The sequence below is a fragment of the Ammodytes marinus genome (assembly GCF_949987685.1).
Source record: "Ammodytes marinus genome assembly, chromosome: 15".
Taxonomy (NCBI): Eukaryota; Metazoa; Chordata; class Actinopteri; order Uranoscopiformes; family Ammodytidae; genus Ammodytes; species Ammodytes marinus.
The window spans coordinates 8,195,160-8,207,820 of NC_137219.1; the positions used below are offsets into that span (position 1 = coordinate 8,195,160).

Sequence of the window (12,661 nt, forward strand, 5' to 3'; positions counted from 1 at the left end):
AAGTTTCCTCGGAGCACCTTTAACATGGCACATTTTTCATTGTTGTATAATCATATTGCCTCCTCTTGCGTCGCTGTATTTTGATTGTATTGCCTTTATCTCATAAAGCACTTTGGTCATTTTTAAAAGTGCTACATCAATAAACCTGACCCCTTGACCTTGACTTCTTGACAGTAATCCTCTTTGGATTGTTGCAACGGGAACATTTGGTGAAATGTTTTTTGTAAAATCAGAGTACTCCGTTATTTGAGCTACATCCCATCGTAAAATGAACCGCTGTGGTGCTTACATGTGAGGGGATGTAGATGTCGTAAGGGTGTCGTAAGGGTTGCCCGAGTCCACGTCGATGACATGGAAGCCACGCTGGAGCCGTAGATGACCTTTAACCTCTGGCCTTCCTCCACGTCAGGTCAACCAGCTGCGGACGGTGCTGCAGCTCTGTGAACGACTGAAACCACAGGAAGAGAGACAAACACAGAAACAGGAAGAGGATTAGCCGGGGAGGGAATATAAACAATGGAATTAGTAGCCGGTGTTATGCAAGTTCTGCATCGCCTGCCGAAAAATTGCATGCACCTTTATATAAGTAGGCTACTCCTTTGCCCAATAATGCAATCGCACTGTAACTGTATTTCTGGCAGCTTATGAATCCGGTGTTTTAACAGCAAATATTTGAAGTCCTTATGGCTCCCCTAAGGTGTGAATTTCATACATTAATAATGGTTTAAACAAGGTGAATTTGACACTAAATATAAATTTTTCCACATTTAAAAACCCAAGAAAAAACTATTTATCATCATGGATGAACCCGAAAAAGATGATTATAAAAACAAAATATTTTGCAAAATAATCACTACAATGTCTGCTAGTTTTCCCCTTCAGCTAAGGTGAATGCAATTTTCTGGCATCTTAACTTGATAGCAGTGTGTATGTTTGTCCATGTTGACGTGTGTAAATGTACAAGCGTGTTCCTCCCACCTTGAAGGCCATGAACTTGTGGTAGGTTTGGGAGCCCAGGCATAGATCTCCACTGCGTTCTTCTGAGCAATCACCAGGAACTTAATGCGCCTCATATTTTACTGGAATCATAAAGACAAAGACAGGTAACATGTTAAGCACAGCTTTTGAGGACGAAAGTGGCGTTCACTATTTATTCAGCAGAAAAAACAACAACAAACAACACACGCATGCATGCACACACACACACACACACACACACACACACACACACACACACACACACCAACACTTACCAACTTTATAATGCACACAGCCCTCTAGCTCCCCAACTGTTATCCAACCCTGTTTCTTCTCCACTTCTGGGTCATTGTGTAATATTCGGTTCTCAGCCAGACAGGTAGTACACACGCAACTTATTCTTCTTCCCTAAAAAGGGGGAGGGGCAAAGGGAGAGAGGTGGGATCACAATTACTGGAGGAAATCCCCAAATATTTAGACACCACCACCACACAGTGACAATCAATAGGCAAAACCCCCAAGATGCATTGCACCAAACTATCACTGGATGTCAGGCTGAGATAGTAACAAATCACTAAAGGTACAGTATGAAATAGGCTACAATCTGAGTTTAATACACTGGAGGAGGGTCTAGGATGTGTATACTGTACAGACATACAGTGTGTGTTTGTCTTAGACCTACCAGATATGGTGACAAGCACATTGAGCCCTTCAAGGACATCCATCTGTAGGAAGCGCCGTCTGGTGATCAGATTATAGACTTTTCCCTGTCCACTTCGGTCCAGCAGCATGAGACCGTTCTCTGTCCCCACTAACAGATTCACACCTACACACACGCGCGCACACACACACACACACACACACACACACACACACACACACACACACACACACACGCACACACACACACACACACACACACTGTCAGATACACAGAAATATTCACAGAAGGACAGATAGAAGTAAGATACAGTAAATGGTGTTTTTCTCCTCGTACCCCAGAGCGCAGCACACAGGATCTCAGAGTTGAAGCGTTTCTTGTATTTGCGGATCTCCGGAGTGTCACTGTGGGGCCGGATGTTGGTGGGGTTGACGTTGACCACAGAGATCTTTCTGGCTTCGTTGAGTCTGGCCTGCTCCTGCCTCAGCATCTCAGTGGTAAACATGGCTGAGACAAAACAAGATTGATATATGCTATGTGTTAAAGATATATGTTTTTTGTTGACTCGTGGATAATAGAAAAGATTGGATATGTAAAACATGTTTTTTTTTTTTTAAATGTGACCAAAGCTTTCCTAAATGCTTTGCTTACCGGTCGCTGAATGTTCATTGTCGTCATCGCTTGGGGAAGTTTGATAGACGCGAGGATCAACAAATGGGGTGAAGGACGATTTGGACCCACCCAAACCAAACTGTAAAAACAAAAAAAAAACAGAAAAAAACAGTGAGTAATTAATTAGCATCAGCTAATCAGCCAGAGTTGCCTTCATTTAAACCAAGAACAGATAGATTTCTCTTATTTTACCTTTGACATATAAATATATATATTGTGCAAATATGTTTTTTTTTAAAGGAAAAGGTGCTTTGTTCAAAACAAATCAGTCCCAGTCATTTATTCTCATTTAAAAAAGAAATGTATAGAAACCCAATACGTTTAAAGATATTGCATAATTCATTTCAACTTCATGTTATTTTACAACACTATATCAAGGAATAAGTCTCTGTGTGTGTGTGTGTGTGTGTGTGTGTGTGTGTGTGTGTGTGTGTGTGTGTGTGTGTGTGTGTGTGTGTGTGTGTGTGTGTGTGTGTGTGTGTGTGTGTGTTGTCTGACCTCAGCCAAGTCACTGAGCTCCTGCAGGGCTGAGGTGGGCGTGGCCGAGGGCGAGTTGCTCTGCTGCACCAGGTCAGGGAGGTTGCCGTGGTTACTGTGATTGCCGAAGCCATTACTCTCAGTGTGACTTCCTCTCCTCCTCTCCTCGCTCTGACAGACAGGCAGGGAAACCAAAAGAGAAAAGAGAGAGAGAAATTGTTGAGCAACAAACAAATTGGGACATGGGCCTTGCGTTCCAATAGCCATACTTAAAGTTTCTGCTATTAAGTATGGTAGAAAAATGCCTACTGCATGCTAACTAGATTCTTTTTATGGTCAGATGTATGAAGAATAGAAAAAAGAAAGAGTATGCAATTTGGAACTCAGGGACAATGTTATAAGAGTGTGTGTGTGTGCACGTGCGCGCGATTGTGAGTGTGTGCACAATAATCACCTCTCTCATCACTAAAGTGCCGTCCTTGGAGCTATTATAGGCATCTCCCAGAGTGTCCTCTGTCAGCCCTCCGTACTTCTCACTGCTGCCCTGCACCGCTGGCCTGCACAACACAGACACAGACAGACAAAACCACACACAGACCCCATTATTCACAAATGTGTTCTGGCAACACTACAGTGACAAGCTGCTGGCATGATGGCGCATATTCCACAGACGTGCATATCTCCACCACAAATGAAAACAGACAAGTTTGGCTTGGGAAAAATAAATAAAGAAAGAAAGAGAGAGAGAGAGTGAGAGTGAGGGAGAGAGACAGAGAGAGAGAGGGAGAAACAGAAAACAGACTTACATGATGCGGGGGATGTCGCTCACAGCAACGGTCCCATCGTGCCCCACTGTCTCCCCGTCATCATCGCTGCTCTCTGAGTCTTCGCTTGAGGACGAGTAGTCTGTCACCTTCATTGGGGCGAAACACGCAAGACAAAATAAAGAGAACTGGTCAGAAACTATGTGAGAAATAACATTTTGATAAGAGAAGGCACTTTAACATTAAGGTTGTAGAAATAAATTCTCTCCCAAACTAATGTCGAGCCACATTTTTTAAATGTTTATTGTCTGATGTGTTTTACAGTGTAATTATTCAAATGAAAAGGTAACCTGGGAGGTAATAGACCAGAGCAATCAATGGATCCTCGTTTGGTTTGTATGGTGCACATGCATTCACACGACCATGTGGAAAATGTGACGTGCATTCCCCCCCATTAGTTTAACGCTATTTCACTGATCACTCAGTGATGGGCGACGACGTCGTAATGCGCCAACAAAGGCAAGTAAAGAAGATGACTTTAGGCGAGCAAATGAAGCATGGGTGTAATATTATATAAACGATGCACAATTTAAAATGTGCATGCATATGTTTTATGTGGAGGGAAAAAATGCTCCAAACATGTGTGTTGGACCTTTACGAAACTTGGTGAGTGAATGGAAACCTAAGGCTGTGTGGTGGGAAAAAAGCGCTTAAGTTTCATTAAATTGCAAAAAATGACCCAACAAAATACTGAAATATGTTCCTAAATACTGCAGCGGTGCAGGGATCTGGAACAATGCTGAACTAAGAGTGTACATATTTTTTTCAAGTAAACACTGTATACTAATAATCATCATCACCATTATAAATGTTAAATCATGTTACCTTGACTGGAGGTCTGCTGCCCTCTTCTACCCTCAGTTCTCTAAGCTCCTTGGCCAATGCACTGAGGTCCTATAGAGAGGAACACAAGAGGAGAGGAGAAAGAGACAGAGTCAATGAGTTCATCAGTTCTGTTTCATCAGTCCCACCAGAACCTGAGGAGTGAGAGACCCAATCACATACAAGGAAGAGAGGGAGCAGAGAGGGACAAACCACCTGCATAGTGGTACAAGTATCTGGGTAGCTGGTTGGTTGTCTAACATTGGGGCCTGTTCACATAGGTGTGCTGGAACAAAAGTCACTCATAAGGACAGAGAGAGAGGGACAGATAATCAGGCTGGATGCACTACAGGAGGGCATCTTCAGTCTAAACCCCCTCTACCAACCATTCCCCCCCCCCCACCCTCCCCATGCCAACTGGCCCATGGTTGCTCCCCTCTTTAACCCAGCCCAAGGATCAGACCAAGTCATGCAGACGGGTGGGGATAGGGCCGTCATACACGGTGGGCTTACCAGCTCCTCCTGACAGTAACCGTGATGATTAGAGAAACAAGAAAAAGAGATTCAGAGACTGTTCAGCAGGTGCTTGGCAGTTCAGGTTACACACAACCACGCGCACACACACACACACACACACACACTCTCACACACACACACACTCACGCATGCACACACACCCGAATAAGCACGCCTCCACACACACTCTCTCGGGTATGTGTGTAGAAGCACACATGCACTGCCATTGCCTTTACACTCTGATATTTTGAAGTAAAAAAAAAAATTCATCTTCTCGTGAAATCAAGTCATTTCACCATGCCAGGGGGGGGGGGGAAAGAAGAAGAAGAAGCTCTGAAGTTCGAGGCAAAGAAAAATCCGGGGTAAAAAAAAGGGGGGACTCGTGAGTGTCACTAACCTCGTCTATGGCTTTCTTATAGCTCTGGAGAATGAATGGACAAAGAGAGGGAGGCAGAGAAAGAGAGAGAGAGAACGGAAGAAACAGATGAAACAGCAGGAAAAAAAGGAGAAGAGACTTGTAGAAAGAGTCCCAGAGAGGAGGCTGCTGGGATAAAGACAGGATGAATGACGTGTGTTGGTCTGTGTGGTGTGACTCACCGCAGGTCTGCTTGGTCTGGCTGATTCACGACCCTCCTCCTGTTTGGGCTTTGTCTCCTGATTGGCTCCTGGAGGGGATCCTTCCTTCTTGGCTTGACCTATCATGAACAAAGAATCTTTATCAGCCTCACAAACAAAATGCTGATTGCAAAAAATGGCATATATACCTTTAAAAATTCCAAGTATATTGTCCTGTGTTATTTCTTAGTGAAAGAAATGTTTGGCTGGCTGAAAGGACATTCACATCGCCATTCTTCACATTTTCTCTCGGCCATTTTGTATTTTTCCTATCGTACATTAAAGGTGGATTCAGTGATTATGGAGAACGCCTGTGGTCAAAATAACCTTTTCTTCAAAATCGGTGAATATCTCCCTCTTGTAAACAAAAGGGCAACCCGTAGCTAGCAACATGCACGTTTACAGAGACTGGGCAGTGTATTAACACTGGATTTCTTTTCAGTCCACACACAGTGCGGACAGTTAGCGGATCGTGATGAAATATTCACTGATTTTGACAAATAATAGTGATTTTGACAACAGTCCATTTACAGAATAGCTGAATCCATCTTTAAAACACCCGTCAATATGTTTTAATTGCCTGTCTTATTTACTGTTAACCCCATTCTCTATATAATAAAAACATCCAATAAACATGAAGGAAAACCGATCCCTCCATACTTTAATCTCTCTCTCTCTCTCTGCCATGTGTGTGTCAAGGGGAGATCCATGCATATCTTAGATATCCCTCTTGGCCTGTGCTGTTTGACACATCCCTGTACGCCTCTCTCTATCTCCCTCCCTCATTTCCTCTCTTCTATCTCTCCGGAGGCTCAGAGTTACAGGGCACATCGGACAGGTTGATCAGAGCAGAACAACCGCGACTGACAATGTCCCGCTGATGGCCTCTGAAACTCGCTGGAGCCCTGTGAGTTGATGTGGATTGCTGCTTGTGTGTTTCCCCGTGCCTCCATTTGACTGTATACAAGATTAATTGCATGAACCTCTTTTTAATTGTTTGCATGCAAGCGTGTCCGTGTGTGTGTGTGTGTGTGTGTGTGTGTGTGTGTGTGTGTGAATGTCAGATTTCATTTCAGCGTGTGTGCATGTGTGTATGATTTTTCCTCCCCACCTCTCCTCTCTGCTGAGCCTCCCTGAGATGAAGGGGAGGAGGAGGAAGACGAGTTGGACGAAGTTCTTTGCAGCATGGCGTCCAGAGACAGCTCCGAGCGACGCAGGTCTGGGTTACTGAACAAAAAAAACAAAACATTTTCATTAGTTATTTTGAATGACACATCATGGTCAAATAAAGCAGGTGAATGTGTCGTTATTTTATACAATTGCATGCGACTCGTGCAGTGTAAAAACAGCATCCATGCAGCAAGATGAAATTTCTCTCATCAATAGATCCTGCCCAAGGATGCTATCTAACCTCCATTTAATCTAACAACCACAGCAGTGTTTTTCCTAAAGTATATACAGCAGCACTTCTTGTAATGGCATCGTATAGTGCTTTAGATGTACAATAAAAATGCAAGGAACTTATTATTAATATTAATTATTTAAATAGATTAAAGCCAGCTGCGTAAATGTGTTAAGATGTGGCTCAAAATGCTGATAGTTTAGTTTAGACTTCAGAGTTGGACAATGTGCTTTATCTGTGTATAATATAATGGATAGTAATGTTAGCTTTTTACCTGGCCCGTATGAGCTGAGAACCCGTGCGAGGGCCAAGACCCCCTCCTCCATTCGGGGAGTTCTTCCTGACCAAGGCAGGGGAGATGGAAGTGGTCCTCTGGGGGACCTAGATTCACACAAAAACACAAAGACAGACAGAAGGTCACCATTGATGTTACAACTTTAGCTTTCAATCCTCAAGCAAGGAGGTCAAAGTTTGTATCCAGAATGTATTTTTTTTGTTTAATTGTTTGCATGAATGAATGCGTTTGGTGGAATGGTAAAATCTGGGAGGAAAAAGGATAATTTAAACTACGGGCGGTGAAGTTCTAAATACTCTAAACGTATTTAGAACGTTACTAATGATGATCGGCTTGTTGTGGTGTCACACCTGTACTGATTAACAATGCCACAAAAGTGTAATTAAGATAAAGCCAGTGAACTGCCATGTGACACATTTCACATCATGTTGGTGTTCCCTTGCATCAAAGTCAGCGGCTTAACCCCAGCAGCCCTTTTCAAGTTTTGCAAAAGCTGATTAAAACCTTGCAACACTGTGCCAGTTGCTGTTCTCTCAACAACAGTGAGTTGCCTCACTTGAGGGGACAGGGTAACACTGTGTGCAACGTTAAACATCAACAACTTCATAGCATAAGACTAAGCCTTTTCAAATCAGCTTTGAAATATTGAATATTGGAATGATGGGGTTTATGTTTCTCTTGATGCTTTTGAACAGCGCATGAATTCATAAGGAAGGTAAATGCATGATACACTAAACAATGTTTTTAAAAGATGTAGAAAAAAATGAAAGTGATAATTACAACAACGTTCACAGTGCTGCTCGGATGTATCTAAACACCACTACATTTCATCTAATAAGTAGAACAAATGAATAAAAAAATAAACTATTCCTTTTCAAATGTGACAATAAATCACATCATTAAAGATGCACTATGCAGTTTCAGAGGAGTAGGATTTGTGTGCAGAGCCTGCAGTTACTTTACAAAAAACATTTTTAATAAGTCTTTGTATCGAATAAGTATGTCATATTATATTATACATAACTTCATTTGTGTCCTTGTTAAGATGATGCATATGTCTGTTTGTGTATCTTGTTAAAAAAACGTTAATAAACATGTTGTGAATTTTTTTGTTGCTAGATTGCCATTCTTGCTTTTTGATTTTTGATTATAGCTTCTCTGACCTTGGGTGGGAGGTCCTCTTCTCTCAGCCAGGCAGTCCTATCCCTGTCCCTGTCCCTGTCTCTGTCTCTGTCTCGTTCCTCCCTGCCTGTGACGCGCTGTGGGGGGGCTCCGGGGGTGTCCGAGGTTGGGTCTGAGTTCTGACGGGGCATATCAGGCCTGGGGGAGCCGCCCACACTGACGGCCTCACTACTCAGAGCAGAGCCTGTCTGGTCCTGTAAAGACTGAGAGCCAGACATGGAGCTGGAGTGGGTCTTCACCGGAACCAGGTGAGCCATCTGTAGACAAGAGAACAGAAGAGAGAGAGAGAGAGAGAGAGAGAGAGAGAGAGAGAGAGAGAGAGAGAGAGAGAGAGAGAGATTTTTGCAAAAACACTTTATATACATATTTATAATTTGTACAGTTCCATGTGCCAATACCTTTAAAAAAATCTATCTAACAAAAAAGTCAAATCTTCATCGATAACTGAACAGACAATACATAGAAAATTGAAGGCAGCAAAATGAATAAAAAGGAGAAAATTAGGAAATATAATATTATGTATAAAATGGGTTGATGTAAATAAATAAATAGAGATGGAAAAAGGGAAGGGAAGTTTGATGAATTAAAGAGAGAAAGAGAAAGAATGAAATAGAGAGAGAGAGACTGTCTGATGTTGACGCAACAACTTCTAAAGAAAGGCACAGAGGTTTGTGTGAGTCATTGACATTCCACCTGTTGCGCGCACACACACACACACACACACACAACCACACAACCACACACCTGTGGTTCGATGGAGCGGTGGATGGGTGGGGTGCGGGCGGGCTGCATGCCCCCGCTGCTGAAGGACTCGGAGCGGGGAGGGAGGGAGGGGTCAGAGATGCGGTTGGACACTTTGTGCTGCAGCGCCGGCGAGCTCTGTCTGTTCAGCTTAGAGCGCTCCTCCACCTGCGACGGGGTCAAATAACCACTGTCACTCACAACCGCAGCGGGCAGCAACAACCAATCACCACGTTTGACCCCACTGTGGGCATTGTTAACTCCCGCCTCCCCCATGCACTACTCCTTTGCCAGCCACCAGACAATCTCCAGATCTCTCAGTGCTGTGGAACTGTTTTGAAGTTCATGACTTCTGATAAACTGATTTAACTCTTGTTGTAACCTGTTTCCCAAGAGTTCAATGGAATGCAGGCTTCCAAAGAAACCCTCACAGGACTAAACAAGATTGTTACACCATGCAGTTGACAACATGCCATGTTTTCTTTGTAGATTTAAGTTGTCTCATCAAGTTGAAAAATGTTTTTCACACCAATCTAATTGAGCAGGTGCGTCACCATTTCCAACGAACAGTTGAGGAGAAGTGGAGGAGTGTCTGTTGGCTGTGAGGAACATTAAAAAAATGATACCAGATCTTCTTTAGAAGACACCACACCCAAAACCAAAACCATCTGTTTCACTACATGCGGAGGTAGCGTGTGCATAGATACAAAACACGTGTTTGATTGTTGGTTAACTCAAAAGGCACTATGGCACATACAGATTGTCCTACTCAATAGTGGTACTAGTGGCTGTATAGTGAGCTACAGCGTGTAGCTTGCCAAAGCAGGGCCACAACACAGCGGGACAATCCGACCCGATTTCTTTTCAAATAAATGAGTTAGGCAACAGAGAAAGTCGGGGAATGTCTAATTTTTCAAGTTACATTGCTACCCATTCACCCATATACAATATAAAATGTAAATTGTTTCGTAAATGTTACATAGTGGACCTTTAAGTCCTTTGAGTTTCATAGACTATTTCTACCTAGGCTACTTGTGGGGAGTGTGTGCGTGTGTACGTCAATGCCAACCAGCACCAAATATCTTTGTGAGGAAGCCAGAAAGCACTTCTTGCTAGTGTAATCAGATTATCAGATTATCTGCCATGCAGCGGGGAGCAGCCTCTGAGGAATGCTCCCAGCGGGCAACATCACACTTTTCCCTCTCTCTAAACAATCTAACGCAACGGTTGGTGGAGGATTGAGTTATGGCTCAGCAGGGCATAGTGTCAGTAGACCCAAGGTAAACATGCATGATGTGCATTGAGAACTATCCCCTCTCTGGAGGCTTTCTGTAATTCCACATGGCCTCATAATCAACACAGGATTATTCAGGATTATGACCTGGGTCTGAACAAACGACTACGCAATTCTGTTTTCTTTCCTCAATTCTCTGTCAGTTGCCGCAACTATCATGAGGCAACTTTGATGGCATCTATGCAGCACAAATACTTGGTTATGTTGGTTAGTTTTTCATTTGGGGTGAAAGGCAACTAGCGGTGATGGAATACATTGTAATCAAGCCGTAGTTAAAAATAAAATAACCACATAAAAAAATGAACATTCAGTGATCCATTGCTGTGATCTGTGAAGTCGAGTTTAATCTGTGGAGGCAGTGTAGGCGATAAAAGGTTAACATGAACATCGACTGACCTTCAAGAGAAAGAGAAAAATACTATTAGAAGATTCCTTTACAGAAGAAAAACCTTTTGGGTCGTGCTTTTATCCGTCTCAATTTTCCTTTAGTTTCTCTACCACCCAAAAGCTTTTTTTTACTGTACGGAGATACTAGGAAGCAAGACAAGCAGTAGAGGAAGTTAATTGGGGCCACTACACTAAGAAAGGACACAGAAAAATACGAGGACAGAGGGCGTTTCCCCGAGGATTCAGGTTGTGTTAGAAGGATCCCTCCACCACTTGGCCAGTATACCCATCACCAAACTGGGATTTGATTGAGCGGTTGACTGACCATTAAAAGGCAGTTGGGGTGGGCGGGTTTGGTGCGTTTTCCCAGATGACAATGACAGCGATATGGCTAGAAATGGGCTGGTGGTTTGCAGGGTAATGGGTGTTTAAGGTGACATGGTGGGCTGGCAGGGTGGAAAGTTGGGGCTTGGCTGTGTAATTACTAACTAATAACTGTAATTAATGTGATACTAGCAACTACAGTATATCGGCACGTCTCCTCTGGATCTCAGGCCCAGTAGAAAATATTTTCAGAATAAAAAAATTGCACATATGTAAACAAAAAAAAATCTTAAACAAACTTGTAAATTAACAATAAAATAGATCCACTTTGAAAAGATAAAATGATATATATTATGATACATTTATGGATCATTAGTGTTCATTGTGTGTATGTGTGTACAGTAAATGCTCTTGTACTTCTATCTTTGTGAGGACTAATTTGACTTTTTGAGGGTTACTTAAGGGTTGACTTATGAATAGGTTTTGATTAGCAGGGGATAGATGTTTTGATCAGTAGACAGGCAGGTACATTTTAAGGACATCATTTTTTATGTCCCGTATACATTACATTTAGACCTACAAAAAAATGTGTATAGTTACCATCAGTTTAATGTGATAAAACAACCAGTACTAAAGGCAAAACTAGTTACACTTATCAGAATATAAGGTTCGGAATTCAGCATCTGGTTGTTATGGTTAGGACTTGGGGGCAAGGGAACGCAATTTTCAGTCACAAATATAGAAGTACAAAAATGTGTGTGTGTCTGTTACTATACATTTCTATACATGTGTTCTTTGGACTATAAGGCCTAGCAAACAACGGGTGGGGCGAAAATCAGGGTCTGAGATCCATAGGGAGTGCCATATGGGGAGCCATACGGGGAGCACTTGGGGGTGGTGAATGGGGAGGAGGAGTCTTGGTCAACCATTAGGAGCTCGGTGCGGATAAGAGGAGGAGATCTGTCGGGAGAGAATGGAGAGAACTGAGGGGACATGGTACCGACGGAACAGGAGCTTGAGTGTGGGGAGAGGGAGGGTGAGGTTTGTGGGGAGGTTCTTGTGGACGGCAGAGGTTCATTTACGTAACCACAACTCCTGGATCTGTACTCGCCCAGGTTCTGTCTGAGTACGCCTGCCGGGGCAGAAGCACTCCGGTCAAGCAGTATCCCTCCTCTGTTATCACTATTAGCAAGGAAAGGGGAGTTAGTGCTACCAGGGACGTAAAGAAGATTGCCACTGTGGGAGGCAGGTGAGTAGGAGTTGCTTTGTCTAGATAGGGCAGACTGGAGAAAACTGTCAGGGAAGGATTGAGAGAGGGAGATGCCCTGCCAGTCCGAGGGCACCATGAGGCTATTTTGGCTGACAGCCAGCCTAAACGCTGTCTTCCACTCTCCCAGACACTCCGGTTCTGCTTCTACTTCTACTTCTACTCTACGGGAAGGCGAGTGCGACTTGGCACGGGGACGGTCAC

The 12,661-nt window shown here is 43.3% G+C and overlaps 1 protein-coding gene across 1 annotated transcript in view; it reads right to left on the reverse strand.

Annotated features, from left to right (window-relative positions):
• Nucleotides 1-12,661, reverse strand: part of tnika (TRAF2 and NCK interacting kinase a) — a 69,912-nt gene that overhangs the window by 11,642 nt on the left and 45,609 nt on the right. The window contains 21 exon segments of the mRNA XM_080042335.1: nucleotides 290-316; nucleotides 319-362; nucleotides 365-403; nucleotides 406-448; nucleotides 979-1,004; nucleotides 1,007-1,067; nucleotides 1,069-1,079; nucleotides 1,254-1,351; nucleotides 1,353-1,386; nucleotides 1,661-1,804; nucleotides 1,976-2,146; nucleotides 2,291-2,390; nucleotides 2,810-2,959; nucleotides 3,243-3,345; nucleotides 3,595-3,701; nucleotides 4,438-4,506; nucleotides 5,548-5,645; nucleotides 6,677-6,792; nucleotides 7,242-7,348; nucleotides 8,426-8,701; nucleotides 9,189-9,353. Coding sequence (XP_079898461.1) covers nucleotides 290-316; nucleotides 319-362; nucleotides 365-403; nucleotides 406-448; nucleotides 979-1,004; nucleotides 1,007-1,067; nucleotides 1,069-1,079; nucleotides 1,254-1,351; nucleotides 1,353-1,386; nucleotides 1,661-1,804; nucleotides 1,976-2,146; nucleotides 2,291-2,390; nucleotides 2,810-2,959; nucleotides 3,243-3,345; nucleotides 3,595-3,701; nucleotides 4,438-4,506; nucleotides 5,548-5,645; nucleotides 6,677-6,792; nucleotides 7,242-7,348; nucleotides 8,426-8,701; nucleotides 9,189-9,353 — 1,989 coding nt within the window.